Below are 20,258 nucleotides of genomic sequence, written 5' to 3'. Positions count from 1 at the left end.
GTTAAAATACTTATAAGCATTGAAAAAATCAAGAATTTTACTTTCTTATTCTGTGACAAATCATGATGTAAGCAAAAACTACTTAGAGAACTGATTTTGTAAGAATATGTGAAAAAATGTCAAAGCCCAAGGGTCTCTCTTATGGGTAACTTTAAGTAACTAGAGTCTTTCCCTGCATCTCTAAGTCACTCGTATGAACATCTGCAAAGTTAAATATATGGAATATATTAAAGAGATGGCCTGGGACCCAGTGCTGTGGTAGATTGCTTTTCCTGAGGGATGTCATATCTATAATTAGCTCAATGTCTTCATTTGTTTACAGCATGTAAGTAATGCTCCATTGTGTATTTATCTCCAGACTTTTTTCAAATCATAAATTCAGAACAAAGTTAAAAATACACACACACACACACACACACACACACACACACACAGTGGGAAAAAAAATAAAGGAAAGGAATACTTAAGTAAATATTTAATGAAAAATTATAAGGTTTATATGTTAAAAACTACAAAGTGATACAAGAGGTAAAAGAAAATCTAAAAAATGGAAAAACATGATGTATTATTGGATTAGAATTTTCCACATGGTAAAGATGTGTAGATTTAAACAATATAAATCTAATTCACATTGAGATTTTTTTCTACACATAGCCAACCTCACCTTAAAATTTATATGGAGTGTCTAAGGACCTAGTATAGTTTAAAATTTTTTAAAATAGGAATAAAGCTGCATAAATCATACCTTCCAATTTTAAGACTTCCTATAAAGTTTGGTAATAAAGCCAGTGCATAATTAGGAGATAAACATATATATCAATAGGATAGAAGACAGAATTCAGAAATATACTCACACAAAAGGGGTCATCTGATTTTCTTTAGATAAATATGCAAAAAGCAATTCAATGGAATAGCATAGCCTTTTCAACAAATGTTGGAACAAATGCTCATCTATATTTTAAAAACATACACCTAAACTTCAACCTCTCTCTTGATACAGTTAGCTTTAATTGTATCATAGATATAAGTTTTAAGTGTAAATCCATAGATCTTAAAGAAGAAAATAGGAAAAATCATCCTGACTGGGGTTATATTAGTTCTTAGACAAGACCCCCATAACATGACCCATAAAAAAAATTGATAATTTGGACTTCATTAATTTAAAAACCTTGTTCCATGAAAGTAACTGTTAAAAGAATGAAAAGCTAAAAGCAGGGACAAAAAGTGTTTTCAAATCACATAGCTGACAAAGGACTTGTATCCATAATATATAAAGAACTCTCAAAAGTTAACAAGAAAACAATCCTATTAAAAATTGGCAAAATCACCAAAACCTATAACTCCTGTCTAACCATGAGGAAAATAGTAGGCAAATACAAACTGAGGTACAGTGTATAAATATCTTACCAGTATTCCTCAAACTGACAAGGTTACTAAAAACAAGAAAAGTCTGAGAAGCTATCAGTGTAGGGGAACCTCAGGAAACATGACTACTAAATATAGTATGGCATCCTGGATGGGATCCTGGAACATAAAAAAGACATTAAGTAAATATTAAGGAAATTAATGAAATACGAACTTTAATTATAATGTATAAATATTGGTTTATTATTTGTAATAAATGTGCCATAATAATGTAATATGTTAAAAATAAGAGAAACTGTGGGGGTGTATCCAAGACTTCTCAGTACTATTGTAATTTTTCTATAAATATAAATCTATTCCAAAATGAAGTGTATCTTTAAAAAAAAGGCAACGAATTTGAACAGAATTCTTCAGCAAAGACAATATAAGGATGGAAAATAAAAAAATGAAAAGATGTTCAACATTATTAACCATTAGGTAAATTAAAACTACTATGATACTGCACACTATTATAATAGCTAACATAAAAAATACTGACAATACCAAATGCTAACAAGGATACAGAGCAACTAGAACTTTGATGCTTTGCTTATATAAATGCAAAATGGCAGAGCCACTCCAGAAAATGCTTGGCCATTTCTTAATTAAATTATATGACCCATCAATCTTACTCCTAGTCATTACTTTAAAGAAAGAAAAACGTTTGGTAGAAGCTCTACTCATAAGTGCCCCAAATTGAAAATGGCCCAAATATCTGTCAACAGCTAAACAAACTATAGTATGTCCATACAGTGAACATACAATGGAATACTATTCAGCAATAAAAACGAACCATGATACACACAATTTGGATGAATCTCAATAGCATCATGCTGAGTTTAAAAAGTCAGACTCAAAAGATTATATACTGTATTTTTACATTTATAGGACATTCTCTAAAAGATACAATTCTAGTACAAATCAGTAGTTGCCAAAGGTTAGGGTTAGGAGAAGACATGAACGGATAGCAAGAGAATTTTTTGAGGTGATATAACTGTTGTGTGTCCTGACTGTTGTGGTGTTAGTTATATGATCTATACTAATGTTTTAATTCATAGAACTATACACCAAAATGAAAAGTCAATTTCACTGAATGATATCTTAAAAAATGTTTATGAATAAAAACAAAGATAAAGGATTTAATGAAAGAAAAAATAGACTTTTTTTCTCTTTCTTTAACAAGAAAGAGAAACTACCTAGGAATAAACTTAAAAAAAACATGCAAGTCCTGTATGAAGAAAACTTAAAAGCACTTTTAAAGGTCACAAAGGAAGTTTTAACATTTGGAAAACAACATTTTTGAAAGGTTCAACATCAAGTTAATATATAATATTAATATTCCAATAAAAATACCATTTTTTTGTTGTTGATGTTTTTGCCTTGGATTAGACTTTTTGGCAAGATGATTCTAACAAAAATATGGAAAATAAGCAGGCACATATAACCAGGAAACTGTCTTTAAAAAATTTAAAAAGCTATTTTGTTGTTACTAGTATAAGTAATGTTACAAAATCTCAAATATTTTAACATAGTGGTGAATGACTATGCAGACAGACTAAAAGAACAGAACAGAAAGGACTTGTATCCATAACAGACCCAGGCATTGAAATTAAGACCTATTAGAAATAGACCCAGGCATTGAAATTCAGTATTTGATAAAATGGTATTTCAAATCTGTGATAAAAAGAGGTACTATTCAATATATCTTCTTGGAACAACTGGATATCCATTTAGAAAAATAAAATTAGTTCCAAACTTCTCTGTCCATAACCAGAATACATTCCAAATGGATCAAATAGTTAAATAGAAAATAAGTGTAACTATAAAGATGTTAGAGGAAAAAATTCATTAATTTCCTCACAACCTTGGAGGGGGCAGTTCTTTATAATTTTGTCTCAAAATTCTGAAGCTATAAAGACAAAGTTAGTTGCACTTGATATATAAAAGTCAAAAGTCTGCAAAGAAACCAAAAGAAAAAACAAGAAAGAAACTAGGAAAATTATTGCATCTCAGATACCAGCAAACAATTAAATTCTGTAATATGAAAAAGCATGCAGAAGTTAGAAGAAAAAGACCAATAATGCAGTAGAAGAATATGTTAAAGATATGACTAAATAAATACAAATGATTCTTAAAGGAAAAGTTCAGCCTTAAAGGTAATTTTAAGATGCTAATTAAAACCACAGAGAAATTTTATTTGTATATATCAGATTGACTGACAAAACTGTACAATTTTGGGAGCATTCTCAGCTGTCAAAGAGAAACTATCCAAATTGCTAATGGGAGTATACAATTAAAATTTCCCCATTTAGTGAAGATTAACAGCGATCAAATTTACAAATATATTGTCCCTTTGACTCAGCAATTGCACTTTTGGGAATTTATCCTGTGTACCCACTCACACACATGTAACCTGGTATACATGTACAGTCATTTGTTGTAGTAATGTTTGTAAAAGCAAAAGATTGGAGATACACTGGGAACTAATATTTAACTTAATATAGATGCAGATGTTTAGTAAGAATATACGCATAAACTTCTTAGCTCTGTCTACAGAGAGGGCTTAGAAGCAATGACATCCCATTGGCAATGTGCCCAAGGTCTTGAATTATAAGTTCATTCCCAGTAAAAGGAACCAGGGCTCTTCAGAGAAATGGCTGGTTGTAGACCAGGGGCAGTAAATATAAAAGATGAGCCTCGGGCAATGTAGTGACCAAAAAAATGTTAAAAATCAGAATGATGAAGGTATGTCAAAGGAACAGAGAACCCAACTGAAAAAGTCCCGAATGTCCAAAGTTAGAACATTTGAACATAGTATTGAATTACATTTCAAAGTATAAAAAATTAACACCCGTAAATCCATACTCATACAAATTACTGATTGAATAAATAATGTGAGTAAAATAGACAAATCTCTCAAACAGAATTCCCAAGAATTTATGTAGCTACTCCACCCTCAAGAAGGCAAAGCACAAAATAGAAAAGTTGAAGCACACCTCTCCATCTCCTAAGTGTGAGCTTCACAATGACTTCCTTCCAAAGAATATGATATGGAAATGGAAAAAACAGTTACTTTATACTAAAGAATCCTGGAAATACTACCTCAGCCAGGTGATAAAAGTCAACATCATTAGTGATGAGCCATATTAAATAGTGTATAGCCTTGATATAATATGATGAGAATGGCACTGTGGTCTTCCTCCATGAAACTCTTAACCCATGCCCAATCATGACAAATATATCAGACAAACCCAAATTTAAGGACATACTACAAAATATCTGATTTGTACTTCTCAAAACTGTCAGTGCCATCAAAAACAAGGAAAGTCTGAGAAACTGTACAGTCCAAGGAGACATGACAACTAAATGTAATGTAGTATCCTGGATGGGATGCTGAGATAGAAAAAAGACTTCAATACAAACTAAAGAAATCTAAATAAAGTATGAACTTAGATGACAATAAAGTATTGATATTTATTTATTAGTTGTGCCAAATGCACCATAACAATGTTAACAATAGGGAAAACTGAATGGAGTGTATGCGAATTCTGTGATGATATTGCAAGTTTCCTGTAAATCCAAAATTACTCTGAAATTACAATTTTATCAGTAGGTATTAGGCTATACCCAAAATGGAATACTATGAAACTATAAAAAGGAAAATGTGGGGAAGCTGTCTAAGTATTGTATGGGAAACTTTATATTTTTATTAACTAAAGCAAGGTGTAGAATTGTGTGCTTGTGTTTATAAAAGAGACAAAAATGAGACTTTATATGTGTATTTATTACATGTGAAAAGAAATCTACCCATTAGTGAAATACAAATTAAAGCTGCAATGAAATAATTACCTCATGCCTATTAGAGTGACCATCACCAAAAAAACAAGAAATAACAAATGCTGTCATGGATATGGAGAAAAAAGAATGGCAAATACAGAAAAAACTATAATCAAAATTTTCTGTAGGTACTCATACAAATCCATCAGCAAAAAATAAAATAATCCAATTTAAAATTAGCAGAAGACCTGAATACACATTTCTCCAAAGAAAATACATGAAAAGCCAACAGGTACATGAAAAGATGCTCAACATTACTACCCATTAGTGAAATACAAATTAAAGCTGCAATGAAATAATTACCTCATGCCTATTAGAGTGACCATCACCAAAAAAACAAAAAATAACAAATGCTGTCATGGATATGGAGAAAAAAGAATACTTGTGTACACTTGGTGGGCTTGTAAATTTGTGCAGCCACTATGGAACACACTATGGAAGATCCTTAAAACATTAAAAATAGAACTATCATATGACCCAGCAATTCCACTTCTGGAAATATACCCAAAGGAAATGAAAACTAACTCAAAAAGATATCTGCACCCCCATGTTTATAGCAGCATTATTTACAATAGCCAAGACAATGGAAACAACATGTGTCCATCAATAGATGAATAAAGAAGTTGTGAGATATATGTATCTATAGCATGTTGAAATATTAAGTAGCCATATAAAAGGAAATCCTACCATTTGCAAAAAGATAGACAGAACTTGAAGGCATTATGCTACATGAAATAAATCAGATAAAGACAAATACTATATGATCTCATTTATATGTGTAATTAAAAAAAACAAACTCATAGAAAAAGAGATCAGCCATTGGTTACCAAGGTGAAAGGTTGGGGAGGGGAATTGGAGGAAGCTAGTCAAAATTTACAAAATTCCAGTTATAAAATACATAAGCACTAGGGATATAATATATAACATAATGACTATAACTAACACTGTTGTATATAGGAAAGTTGTTAAGAGAGTGAATCCTGAGTTCCCATCACAAGAAAAATTTTTTCCTTTATTTTTTCTTTCTTTTTATTGTAACTACATAAGAAGATGGATGTTAGCTGAATCTATTGTGGTAATCATTTCAAAATATATGTATATCAAGCTGTTATGCTGAAAACTAAACTTACACAGTGATGTGTTAATTACTTCTCAGTAAAACTGAAAAATTTTCTGTAGGGAGAGATGTGGAAACTGGGCATGCAGGCAGCAGGAATTGGAGGAAGTCTTTTCTTTATATATCTTCACATATGGTTTTTGACCTATGTGAACATATCACCTATGCAAAAATTAAATTGTAAAACAGGAATATATGACACGAACAGTCCTAAGCTATAGAACCTCTGAGCTAAGTATTTACAAACAAGAAACAGAATAAAGGAAAGTAGAAATTTTTCATGAATCTCACATTCCAAATATGACAAGATAATTCCATTTTAAATTATTTCCAAAACATACAACTGATTCAACAATATTTCTTTTACTTGAAACCTTATATTGTTATCAGTTCAAAAGTGAATTTTTAAAACTTGAGCAGGATCCATCCAACTACTCATAAGCTCTGAAAGAGTGAAAGTACACATATAAAACCTGGCCAGGAAAAAAAAGCAGGATACCTAGTTTTTTCTTGTGGCAGGAAAAAAATATCCCTTCAAACTTTAAACCCAACAAGGTTATAGTAATCAGGGAAAAATGTAATCTTTACTGATTGTGCAGGGAAGGTATGTTTATACTTAAACTAAGAGGTGGCAGAGTCTGGAGTTCACAGTGAGCACTCCCATTCGGCAACATCGTGACACAAAAAGTACTGAAGAGCATTTTCTGGGCTGTAGCTATAGTGTGGTTGACCATTAATAAAATTTTAGTGTGGGAACTGCATTTCATCCTGACTCAGTTTCTAATCTGTTTCTTGTCTCAAACTTGTGCTTCATTATCTACAAGGCATTCTTCAAACAACCCACTAGGAATCAAATTAGATCAAACCGTAAGACTGTGGAACAAAAGACTTGTATAGTTATCATATGAGTGTGCATTTTGGGGTCGAGTTTTTCCAGGGTCTGACCAGAGACAAGCTGTAGAGTATTAGCTAAACTAGATATTTGGGCTCCAACCAGGTCCATGGACCTAGATTGATTCACCTGTATATAATACAAAGATTAGGAACTAACCATGGAATACTTTTCAGGTCTATGAAGCTGATTATTTCCCTTCAAATAGGAATGAGAAAAATAGGTAACATGTATGTAGGATTAACTCATGCAGGTCACAGTGCCTTTGCTTTCCAAATGCTGTCTCATTTAATTCACATACAACCATATGAGATAGCTCTATTATTATCCTCATTATAAAAATGAGAAAAATAAATAAGACTCAAAGTGGTTAAATAACTCCTTAAGGTCACAAGAGTCAACCCCAGCAAGTGAGAGCTTACCCTCCTGACTGCTACATCCAGTGTGCTGGGTTTGGGCTGAATTCTAGGAAGTATTATATACATGCAATAAACTGGTATATGTATCTTTTCAGTTTACCAGGTTTCACATGCATTTCTTATTTGATCCTCACAACAGCAATATAATTTTGAAAGTTGGTATTAGTCTCATTTATAGGTAAAGAAAATGAAATTCAGATCACCTAGCAGAAAGTGGCAATTCTGAGGTACCATCTTAAGTCTTCCAACTAATCTTGTCTAGTGTGTTCTTTAAATACACTGATTTTTTAAAAGATAAACTTTATTTCTAACAGCCCTTACTATCTAAATGGCTTTGTGTTTCATACTTTAATCACATCACTAAATGTGATTTTCAAAAGAGCAAATATTTCTGTTATATCTAAGGGACATAACTTTCCTAATTTTTAAGGCTATTATCTATAGGAATGCATTAGACAGAAAAACAACTTTAAAGAGTCATAGTTCAACATAAGGAAGTAGTCATATAAATGTATTTTTGTGCTTGGTAAGTATAATTACTTCTAGAATTATTATCTCAGAATTTCTTTTTTCTCTGCATCTTTAATTAATAGCATTTTATTAGTAAAATTACTCAGATTTTAATCCATTCCTTTCTGAATTGCTTTTATCCAACAGATTTTTCATTTCTGAAGTAGTCCCACTATTTCCAAAAGAATTTTATCATGGAGAAAGAAATGTACAATAATATTTGAGCTCCACTTAGAATGATATGGGAAAGCCTAGTTATACAATAATATGTGTATCTGACATACATAAAAGACTGCCTAGAGGGAGGCTTTGAGAAATGAACCAATTGCCATTCATCAAACCAGATTTTAATTGTTAGTCTTTTGTTCCTAATTCCTACAAGTAAAAAAGACTCTGGAATAAACAAACAACAAGTTATTGTTTATAATGTCTTCCTAAAATTTTAAATTACTGTCTTTTTATTAGTAATTTGGGGGCATAACACTTGTGTCTTAGGGAGAAAGAATAGGTGTATAACCCAGAAGTGGCTTGGTCTAACAATCAGTCTATGTTCCCGTAACACCTCTGCTACCTCGTAAATTCCTCTCCTACCTCCTCCTAAAATATACTCCATTTGCAAGAAGTGGAAAGTTTACTCATGGTTTCCTAAGAGAGAGAGCTTGGGTTGGGATTGGGAGTGTGGGATTCACATTGAGCTACAGAGGGTAGTTTTGCTTTGTTGTTTATTGTTTTTAGCCACAGGAGAATAAACTGCAATCATTGCCTTGTTTATTTTTGGCAATTGCAAAATGGGCAAAATGGTGTCTGTGTCTCTCTTTCTGCACTCACCTAGCTCTCTCACCACCAACCACCAGGCATACATTTGAGAAACAGCTTACATAAGTTAAAATCTGTAGCTTGGAAAAAAAAATACCCTGATGTTTTACTTAAAAATCCATATTTCTGGCATTTACTGAAAGTCCTCAAGCCCAAATTCCCACATAGTAACAATCAGCTAAAGCCAAGTATCTGTTCATTTATATTTTCAGCTCTGAGTTCAGCTCTCCTGTCTACAGTAACGGCATCTACCATGTAAGCCTTCCTCACCAGCTAATCAAACCAACTTTTGTCTTATTCCATTATGCTTTTATCCTAAGAGCATTTTTTAAAAATTATTTTCCATTTAAAAGTAATCTTTAGTTTTTTTTCATTTTAAAATGGGACAAACTCTTTAGACAACTGTATAATCTTATAGTAATTCACAGTTGTTCGTTGTGTCAGCTGCTATTCTTTTACACAAAATGTAATTATTAATATATCATTAAGAAACTATAATAGTTTTACCATTTATCTTTATAAATACTGAAAACATAAATTTTTGCACATTAAGGACATCTTGGATTATTTTAGGCCCAAAACACCTATCAAAATAATGCTTAAGACTTCTCTGGATTTTATTTCAGCACTGCATATGTCCTTAGAAGACAGCATAAAATGGATTGGAGAAGTTATGGCTGAAATAGGACCATCCCATTCACCAAAAAATGAGGAATGGAGTGTCTTTAATGTAAAACAAGCCAATGCTATCATCGATTACTTAAAAATCAGGTATGGATTTGTTTTCAGTAGCATTTATTTTTCATTTTCTATCTTCTAGAAAACATATACTAAATAGAAATGAATTCAATTTATAGTGAAGTTAGACATTTGCAGAATTTATGCAGTGATTAACCTAACCAACAATTAGGCAATATTCAAATTTCCATCTGATAAAGAAAAACCAGGACATTAAATGTTTTGGTTAACCCAGCATTCTTAAAAAAAGATTTGTATTTGGTAAGTATAATTGTACCTAGAATTTTAATAAATTATCTAAGCACTTCTTTTTTTCTCTGAATCTCTTTTTAATGCCATTTTTTTACACAAAATTCTTTAAGAGTAACGTGACTTGATTGCAATGGACTATATTTTAGGTAGTTGGCCTTGATATAAAAATTTTTGCATTTGAAAGAGCAATATTAAGTTCCACTTAAACATTTATTATACATGCTTTGTATTAGAAATTAAAGAGACTTCTGTATATATATCTTCAAATTTATTATGTGTCCTTAATATTTTGTAGTATTGATCAATTAAATTCATTAAGTTTTTCTTTCTGCTTAGAAAATGGTGGACAGAGGGAAAATATTTTTATTATATTATTCTTCATTGGCGAACTAAGAAATCTGTCTTTTTATATAATCTGTCACAGGGCCTGTGTTAGAGTCATGCATCTCTCCCAAGAGACATTTTTAGAGTTTACAAATTTTAATCGAGCATTGGTAAAAATTTCTCTTTTGCCTAACTAAAAGCTTCTGCAAAATATCTTTGTTCCTCTAATATGATATACTGTAGTGTTTTCCAACTTTAAGTTTTAAAATTCTAAAATAAGGGGTGCTGCATGATGTCTTACACATGCTCATTATTTCCTTGGCAAGGATCCTGGTTGTAGTCTGAACACTTTTTAAATATTAATGTGTATAATACAATAAGGTTTATATACTGGTTTACTGGTTTCTGGCATGAATTACTAATAGTATGTGATATATATTTATATAATAGCATTTAACATAATAGTTAATATAAAAACATACTCCTTATGTGTATCCCTCACTAAAAGCCACAGTAGTCTTCATATCAGTTAGAGTAAAGCAAGGTCCTGGGGTGGAGTTAAGACAGGGAGTAAACTCCAGAATTGGAGGAGAACCTGATCCCGAGATCTTTCTGCCCATCGGGATTTGGAAATCATTGAGTAAGGGAAATTCTCTACATATTCGTATGGCATCCTACTTCCCTTCCTCCTTTTAAATCTGCCAGGACTCTCTTTTTTTTTTTTATTGAAGTATCACTGATATGCAATTTCAAAAATACAACACAGTGGCTCAGCAGTTACCCATATATGAAATCCTCACCCCACTAATGTGGTTATGATCTGTCAACATAGAAAGATGTTACAGAATCATTGGCTATATTCTCCTTGCTGTACCACTTATCCCTGTGACCAGCTTATATTATGATTGAGGTTTTTGTGCCCCATTATCTCCTTCACTCTTCCCATCCACCTACCCAAAATCCTCCCTCATGGTAGCCACCAGTCACTTCTCAGTGTCTATGAGTCTACTGCTGTTTTGTTCATTTTGTTTTGCTTTGTTTTTATAGTCCACAAATAAGTAAAATCATATGATATTTGTCTTTCTCCACTTGGCTTATTTCACTGAGCATAATATGCTCTAGATCCTTCTGTGTTGTTGGAAATGCCAGGATTTCTTTTTTATGGCTGAATAGTATTCCATTGTATATATGTACCACTTCTTCTTTATCCATTCATCTTTTAATGGACACTTTGGTTGCTTCCATATCTTGGGTATTGTAAATAATGTAGCAGTAAACATAGGGGTAAATATATCTTTTCTAATCAGGGATTTTGTTTTCTTCAGATAAATCCCTAGAAGTAGAATTACTGGGTTGAATGGTTTTTCTGTTTTTAGTTTTTTGTGGAATCTCGATACTGCTTTCCACAATGGTTGTACCAATTTACATTCTCACCAACATTGTAGGTGCGTTCCCATTTCTCCACATCCTTGACAACACTTGCTATTTCTTGTCTTTTGGATAGTGGCCATTCTAACTGGTGTGAGGTGATAACTCATTATAGTTTTGATTTACATTTCCCTGATAATTAGTGATGTGAAGCATCTTTTCAGGTGCCTGCTGTCCATCTGTATTTCTTCTTTGGAGAAATGTCTGTTAAGTTCCTCTGCTCATTTTTTAACCAGGTTATTTTTTTTTTCAGTGTTGAGACATATGAACCCTTTATCAGATAAATCTTTTATGAATATATTCTCCCATACTGTAGGTTGCCTTTTCATTCTGCTGATGGTATCCTTTGCTGTATAGTAGCTTTTTTAGTTTGATGTAGTCCTACTTGTTAATTTTTCATTTTGTTTTGCTTGCCCAAGGAGATATATCCAGGAAAAAATTGCTCAGGCTTATGTTCAAGAGATTTTTACCTGGGTTTTATTCTAAGAGTTTAATAGTTTCACATCTTACATTTAGGTCTTTAACCCATTTTGAATTTACTTTTGTGTATGGAGTTAGACAGTAAACCAGTTTCATTTTCTTGCATGTATCTGTCCAGTTTTCTCAACATCAGTTATTGAAGAGTCTGTCTTTTCCCCATTGCATATTCATGGCTCCTTTACTGTATATTAATTGACCATATATACATGGGTTTATATATGGGTTCTCTGTTCTGTTCTATTGATCTATGGGTCTAGCCTTGTGCCAGTACCATACTGTTTCAATTGCTGTAGCTTTGTGGTAGAGCTTGAGGTCAAGGAGCATAATACCCCCAGCTTTGTTCTTTGGCTATTTGGAGTCTTTTGTGGTTCCATATGAATTTTAGAATTAACACATTTTACAGGTGTGCTCTAAGCCCAGATTTATAATGGACATTGGGACTGACAGTTAACCATAGCAGTAAAACCCATTCAGGGGCTCTAAAGACACCTTCCAGATAGTGAAAGATCGAGGCTCTTTTCTCTTTCATCACAGCTCTCTGGACAAATGTTCATCAACGTATTTCTTGACATCTGATTTCAGATCATTGTTAAGTAAGGAGGGGATGTCAGTGTTAGTTACCATTACATGCTAACTTCATATACTGAAAATGTCTAGTCTTCTTAAAGGAAAATGTAATCTTTGAGAGATTGGTCACATAAAATATCACAACTATTTTTGATGTTGTTAAATGTTTATATTGTAATTGTAAAGAAATACTAAATGCACCTGTTACAAAAAGTAAAATATCAGTTTGTAGAATATCTGAAATTGATACTGAAGTGTAGAGAGAAAAATGCCTCTCTACAATACCTGTTTAGAATGCCTCATAGGCCTGCAGATGTAAGTTTAATGACAATTAAATCATATAATTTTTTTCATTTTATGTATTTTTTTCTATGATGGTTAAATGTAGATTTTGTATTTTATTGAAGTATAGTTGATATGTATCATGTTAATAACTACAAAGAAGTTTATAAATATGAAGCTAACTCAATTATCAAAAGTATAAGCATGTTTCAATTTAATATGGTATTAAATTTACTTATCCAGTGAAAGCCCTCTTTCTACAACAGGGTATCTCCTGGCATGGAGCAAGATGTCTTGACTCATTTTCTTTCTGTGTATTCTCCCTTTGATTTAGGACTCAGGTAAGATGCTTGACAAAATAATCTAGGAGCTCAAGTCAGCCAGAAATCATACTTTTAAAGGAAGAGAGAAGAAATGTACTCCCACAGCAAAGGTGCCACTTTGTTCCCATGGGAGGTTATCAAATAGCTCCTTGGCCTTGGTAAAGTTAGAGAACCCCAACCAAAGCAGAGACGGGAGTAAGGCAATGGGGGCAACTTGACCTGCTCCTGAGTAAGTGCCTCCTTAGGTGCCTCTCCCTGCCTGTCTCATCCTAATCCTGGCCTTGCCCCATCCTTGCATCTTCAACCACTGCATCTAAGCCATGCATTTTAGTTTCATTGTAGGAAGTGAATTTCTCTTTTGGCATGGGACAATATAATTCCTATATGCAATGAAGAGTATAAAGCTGAGAGATTATGAAGTTACAGGAAGGGAGATTTATGAATTAACTTTGTGTGACAAAAGATAGAGAAAGGAAAATTTTATACTAATTCACTGACAGGAAGACAAGCTTTTTCCAAAATACTCTATGGTCTTTAATATTTTCCTCAGAAAAAGTTATTGCCAGTGTAATATTTTTAACCTTAAAACTTTTTCTAGGTAAGCAATATAAGGAAAGGAGAATTTGAATTTATTTTGCTTCATTGACTCATCAAACTTCACTGATCTTGATGTATTTTCTAGCCAACAAATCAAAGTAATGTTAAAAGCTAAGTTAGTTTTCTGAGTGTTGATGACTAATGTGAATGTACAAAGGTTTTCCCCCAAAAAAAGAAAGAAAGAAATACCATGAGTGAATCTGCATACCCATCACTTTTTAATGGGTTGTGTTAGTAGTAAGATCAACTGCTGATAAAACTACAAGAGACCCAGCTGCCTGAGGATTTCTTCATTGATTTAATCAATAATCTATAATTTTGGATGTCATAAATATTTCATCCAGAACATTATGAATTTTGAAAATATTGGTCTCTAATGGTATTTCTGGATGGAGAAGGATCTGTACACTGTACTTAGTTCACTCGATAAAATCATTCATCTGTTTTTCAAAAGCTCTCTCTGCTTCTTTTGGGGATCTAGTTAACCTCTGTCAGTCATTCATATAGCCTATCTGAGTCTTCTAATAACACTTTTCCACTCCTTTGACCACAGTAATTCATTGGGAGTGGACACACAATACCTACATGGCCAGTATTATTAATATTGTGAAGAAGACTGACTGTTTTCTTCTAGAGCTATTAACCTGGAGCTGCCTCTGTCATGGTGGAGGAAGCCTGTCTGCAATAGAAGGGAATGTGGCCAACACAAAAAGAATGAGAAAAGAAATGAAAAAAGTCTAGGAGAGATGAGATTGAGACACATGCCTGCAATCACACACATGTACACACACACTTAATAACATTATTTAACTACTTAGATCTTATTTACCTTAGTCTAGCTCTTCCCCTATTTACCAGATAGTGATCAAATAATATACCTTCCCCTTTTATTTTACTGATTGAACCATTCTTTCACTTGCACCTAAAAAATTAGAATATACTCTCTGGCTGACTCATTCATGACCTTTAGGTTTCCTCTTAGATTTCATTAAGTCCCCCTGAGCATTAAGTCTACAGACTAGATATTTCTTTTGCCTTCTAAATGTTCCCACAGAATCATAACATTTTTGGCGCTATACTGTAACTACTTGTTTAATCATCTCTCTCATCTCATTAGACAATAAACTCCTTGAAGACAAGAATTTTTGTTTGTCATTGTTTATTCCTGGAATTCAGTACAAGGTCTAGAGTATAATAAGAACTGAGTAACATATGTTGAATAAATAAATAAATCACTTTAGAGCTGTATCATCTCACTTCAGTAGATGCCTGGTAGTAGATACCTGACTAGAACAGTGAGTATGGGTATCCACCATGAGTTTTTGATCACCACCATTGCTAATATCCAATAGCATTCTTTGTGTGCATTTATTAAATGTTTCTTGTAGTTTTCAGGTAACAAAGCAAAGGACACAACAATTTCCAGGTTTCTGGATGGGGTCTTACATGAAGTAAAACATATATTCCTTAAGGAGATTCTGTTTCTCTTCCACTTCTTATGTCAGAGTCTGTGATATCTAATTGCATTGTCAAAACAACAGACTTGGAGAACTCCTGGCTTGAGCAACTAAAGGGAGTCTTCAGCTCTTTAAATAAAGGGAATGATACTTACATACTTTAACCACTCACATAGCTATAACTACAGGTATTTGCTGCTTCCATTTTCTGCTCCATTCTGCCATTATCCTAGCTCATGCTGGTTGTTTACTGCCTTTTTCAATATATATGATCTCTGAATCGCTGAATGAACTACCAAACGTGGTGCTTATAAAACTATATCTATTAGAAAGATTTCTAGATTATGAAAAATCTCATGACAAAAATACTGATTTACTGAAAATGTGCCTCTATAATTTAAGCATAACACGAAATTTCCTGAAAAAAGTGGGTAGAAATAGTTAGAAATAACTGTTATATTAAAAAACAAAAGTACATTTTTTAAACCAAAATTCAAGAAAGGTATGAATATGATTCATGTTCTATATTGATAATTAAAATTAATACTTAATTATTCTTGAGGAGATTTATGTGTTTTAATTGTCTATTCACAATTAAGAAACTAAATTTCATTAGTGTTCTTTAACTTGAATGCTCGCCTCAAAGTTAAATTTGGAACATTTATGTGGTTGTCCTGTTGCCCTTGTTTGGTCCCAGAGCACTGAGGTCAGCATGAATCATCACATTAGTGGGGCAGGCCCTGCCTCCTCTGTGAAAGGTTGTTAATTAAAAAACAGATATTTGCACCAAGGGTTATAGACACTTCTACAATCCCATAAAATATTGTAGTATAATGTCTGCTTTTGTTAATCCTTTAAAATTTCAATTCTTGAAATGAATTGAAACTTTGATCCATTACAGCATTCAAGAGAAGCAGTTATTATACATGCTTCATAGCCACATTCTGCAAATGTTAATTTCGCAGTTATATTAAAATCAATTTTCTTAAATAGCAAAGGCACCAGAGTGAAAGAGAAACCACTAAGACAATTTTTTGTTCTTGGGCATTTTGCTGTATTATGAGTCTATTAATTTTTCCTACCAGCAGGAAGAGTATTAGAAAAATTCAAATATTATCACAAACAGGATATTAGAAATTAGCCTTTCAGTAAGTTTTTAACTCTCAGTAACACACTGCTGAAATCTTTAAACTTACTAAAAATATTTGTTTTAAGAAATTCCTACCCTCTGGCTCTTATCTTTTTTATATACTTGCCACCTAGTCTGTAGGTTAGGAACTGAGGAAATTATCTTTCTTAAATTAATTCCTCTCTTTGATGTATGATCAAATATGCTACAACAAAACCAGTCATCTAAGTGTATTTCAGTTCATATTGGAATATTGTTCAGGTGTTATAAGAAATTAATTTGATCTTAAAGCAGTTTGATGATATGAGAAGTAGCAATAGAAATGGAACTAGATTTTATAATTTAGTGGCATTCATTCCAGATGAAATTGACTGCAGTGTGGAACAGAACATGAAAAATAATGTGAAATTTGATCAGCTATTTAGAGCAGTACATTATTTGATTGTAAAACAAGAAAAGTTAAGATGCAACCTAATTGCTCCCTTATCCTAAACATATCCACCCATCACAGATTAATTTACTGACATTATTTTAGGTACCGTGTTATATTGTCAACATCTTAAAAGGTAAATCTTTCTTGCCATTTCTGAACAATTCATTTTGAATAAAGGAGGTAGCTAACCCCATTTTAGTGTTTAATGTCTTTAGTTTGGTCAGTGTGAACAACTTTCCATTAGTAAATACTCTTACATATTTGCTTTTTTTCCTAGAATAAACTTATCAGTTACACATTTATTTTGTATTTCAGCTTATTTCAACACTACAAGCTATATGAATTTCTGTTCTACTCTACCAGGGAAGAAATTGTGATAGGAAGCGAGGTAAGTAATTTATCTAGATGGAACTAATTAAGCTGAATCACTTAATGCATGCTGATCAGCATCTGGATCTTTAACTGCTTAAAGCAACTTCTTGTCAAGATTGCTCAAGTGTTAATATAACCAACTAGAAGTTTTCAAAAAAGAATAATTATATAAAATGAGCTTTGGATTAAGAAAATAAGCTGTCTTTTGGCATTAAAAGCATTGTTAATCACGTATACTTTATGCATTTATGGATTATTTGACAAAGCTCAATTGAATAGGGTATGTATGTCTTCACAGAAGTAAAATAAGGAAAAGTGAGATAAATTAATTCAGTTAAATCTCTTCTAATTTCACATTTATTCTCAGTATACTCATTTTTTTAAGGCCTAATTCAAATCCCACTTCCACAGTGAAGCAAACCTTTAATTGTATTGCATCTCAAAGAAAGGGTTTAGACAAACTCTTCAATCACATTCTGTTATTTTATTCCATTTGCTCTATTTCTGCTGAAGATTGGCTACTCTTTACTACACCAGTAAGCACATAAATATGCACTGTGTTATATGTTTTTTTCATTATTTCCTGTGGATTTATATAGTCAACACAACCCAACTGTAATTTTGTTGAAGGCAAAGGTCATTTGCTGTTTTTCTACTGCAACATATAGTATAACACAGAGCCAAGTAGCCCCTTAATTAATGCTGTGTAAGTGATTCAGTGATTGTGTATAAAATAGCAGTTCTACAATAAATGGTTTACCTGAAGATACTCTTTGAACAGTCTTGCTTATAATCATGTATATAATTTCTAAAAATGAGAACATCTTAAGGAGGCTAAAGATGCCCTAAAAAATGCTCCTTGGGTTCTCAACTATGTGAAAAGGCTACATTCCCTAGAAGTATCAGATTCACAAGTGGCCTGGTCAGAAATAAACAGTGAATAAGGGGATATTCATGTAATTTTTATTATTTTCCTGATAGTAGAACCAGATAGAATGTGCCAACTAGTCTTCCAGAGTACTATTATTCTGGAGTTTATGAATTGCTTACTCCTTAACACCTCAGTCACCATTGCTCACCCTCTGTTGGGGTACCTGTTCTCATGCTGTCTTTTTAGTGAGCTGAAAGAAAACAAGGGGCCTTTTCTGCTTTGACTTTCCTTCAGACTCCTTTGCTGTCTCTTCATACTATAACTTAAATCAGGTATCACTTGACAAAGTTACACCAAAAATGTTTCTATTTCAGAATTATATCCTATAGTATGACAGTGTTGCAGTAGTTATCGGTTTGGAATACAACTCTATCTCATCTGTTCAGTAAAACTTTGGAAAATGTTAGTGACTTCAGCAGTAGCATAAGCAGATATTTAGGATCATAAAGAAAAAATTTCAAGAGAGCTCCCTTTTTCTTTTGATATTGCACAATCACACCTTTCTTCTCTTTGTAAGAATGTATTTAAGTAGCATTTATGCTTTTCTAAAGATAGAGTGGATAAAGTAGGGCTTGGCTCCTTTATTTTCCATTGTCTTTTGTATTTTCCCCTAGCTGACTGGAGCTATAAAAAAAATCCTTAAAGAAAGGATATTAAGCCACAGCCCCAAATGTACAAGGAAGATGCCATAGAGTTAATGAAGTTTCCTTAGACATCCTCAATAGACAGAGGAGTGGGAGAAAGCTTTAGAGGAAAAAAAAATGAAGCAAGTAGGGGACTGCTTTCAGAGCAACTGCCCTGTTCGGCCTCTTCACCCTCTGCTGTTTGTGCAGAGCACTAAGACTCCTCCAGAGCATTTGTTCCAAAGCTAAAGAAACTAGTGTGAACATTGGCATCAAAAAGGAGGGCAGTTCTGAAGTGGCCACTGACCCTCAAGAGAGGCAATGAATATATCCTGAACATGAGTTACCAGCACACCTAACTACCATCACTCTTTGCCCCTCTCCTACAGTCTCTAGAGGCAAGCAAACAAACAAACATCCCCAGACAAGTGAACCAGGATTGTCTAATTAAAGATACACTGGCAGCCCCAAAATCACCAAGCATTTAAGGAAAATAAAATCATAGCTAAGCATGAAATTCTATGAACAGATCAAACATTAGCTGAGGAACAGAGTTGATAGAACAAATGGTGGAAGACTTTAAGTCTGATTAATATTCTCAGAGCAGTTTGAAGGTTTGTCATATTCTTGAAAATGAACTAATAAAGATCGTGGAAATTTAAAATAAGATTTGAAAAATTTTAATAAAAGAACAGGTACAATTTTATGTTGATGGATTTGAAAATCCAGAAAGAAACAGTATTCAGGTAACTGTATTTTCTTGAGAGGATGTAGAAAATCTTAATGGAATGATAACCAGATAAGATATTGAAAAATCCACACATAAAAATGTCATTAGACCTGGAAGACTTTATAGGCTAGTTTTACCCATATTTCTAAGAGTAGATAACTGCTTTTTACATACATAATAATAGAAGATAGAAGGAGATGGAAAGCTTTCAACTCATTCTTTGAAGTTAGTATAATCCTGAGAAAGCTTTTAACTTATTCCATGAATCAAAAATGAATTATAACCAAAAATTCAAAAGAATAACACAAAGTTACAAGCAATTTCAGTTATGTAAACAGATTCAACAATCTTAATTAAATATTAGAAATGAAATATAGCAGAGGATGAGATGTTCAAATAGGATTTATTCCATATGTGGAAGGATGGTGTAACACTGGGATATATATTAATGAGAAAAGCCAAATGTGTATCTCAATAGATAGGATAGAGCATTTGATAAAATTAAGCAACCCTTTCTCATTTTTAGAAGACTCCAGTCAATCAGTAATATAGAATTACACTCTTAAATAATATAACAACCCAAGAAACTCACTAAAA

General features: G+C 32.7%; 1 protein-coding gene across 8 annotated transcripts in view; it reads left to right on the top strand.

The window, feature by feature from the left end:
* The window catches only part of CABCOCO1 (ciliary associated calcium binding coiled-coil 1), a 128,372-nt gene that overhangs the window by 31,901 nt on the left and 76,213 nt on the right, over positions 1-20,258 (top strand). For all 8 annotated transcript variants that reach the window (XR_005057163.2, XM_073240996.1, XM_073241002.1 and 5 more), the window contains exons 4-5: positions 9,622-9,766; positions 17,321-17,393. Coding sequence is in view for 7 of the 8 variants with exons in the window: in XM_073240996.1 (XP_073097097.1) it covers positions 9,622-9,766; positions 17,321-17,393 (218 nt within the window). In the remaining variant the exon portion in view is untranslated. The remainder of the gene's footprint in view (positions 1-9,621; positions 9,767-17,320; positions 17,394-20,258) is intronic.

Source organism: Manis javanica, chromosome 7 (assembly GCF_040802235.1).
Source record: "Manis javanica isolate MJ-LG chromosome 7, MJ_LKY, whole genome shotgun sequence".
NCBI classification, from domain to species: domain Eukaryota; kingdom Metazoa; phylum Chordata; class Mammalia; order Pholidota; family Manidae; genus Manis; species Manis javanica.
Note: the sequence above shows the minus strand (reverse complement) of the source record. Positions and strands in the feature narration are given on the sequence as shown.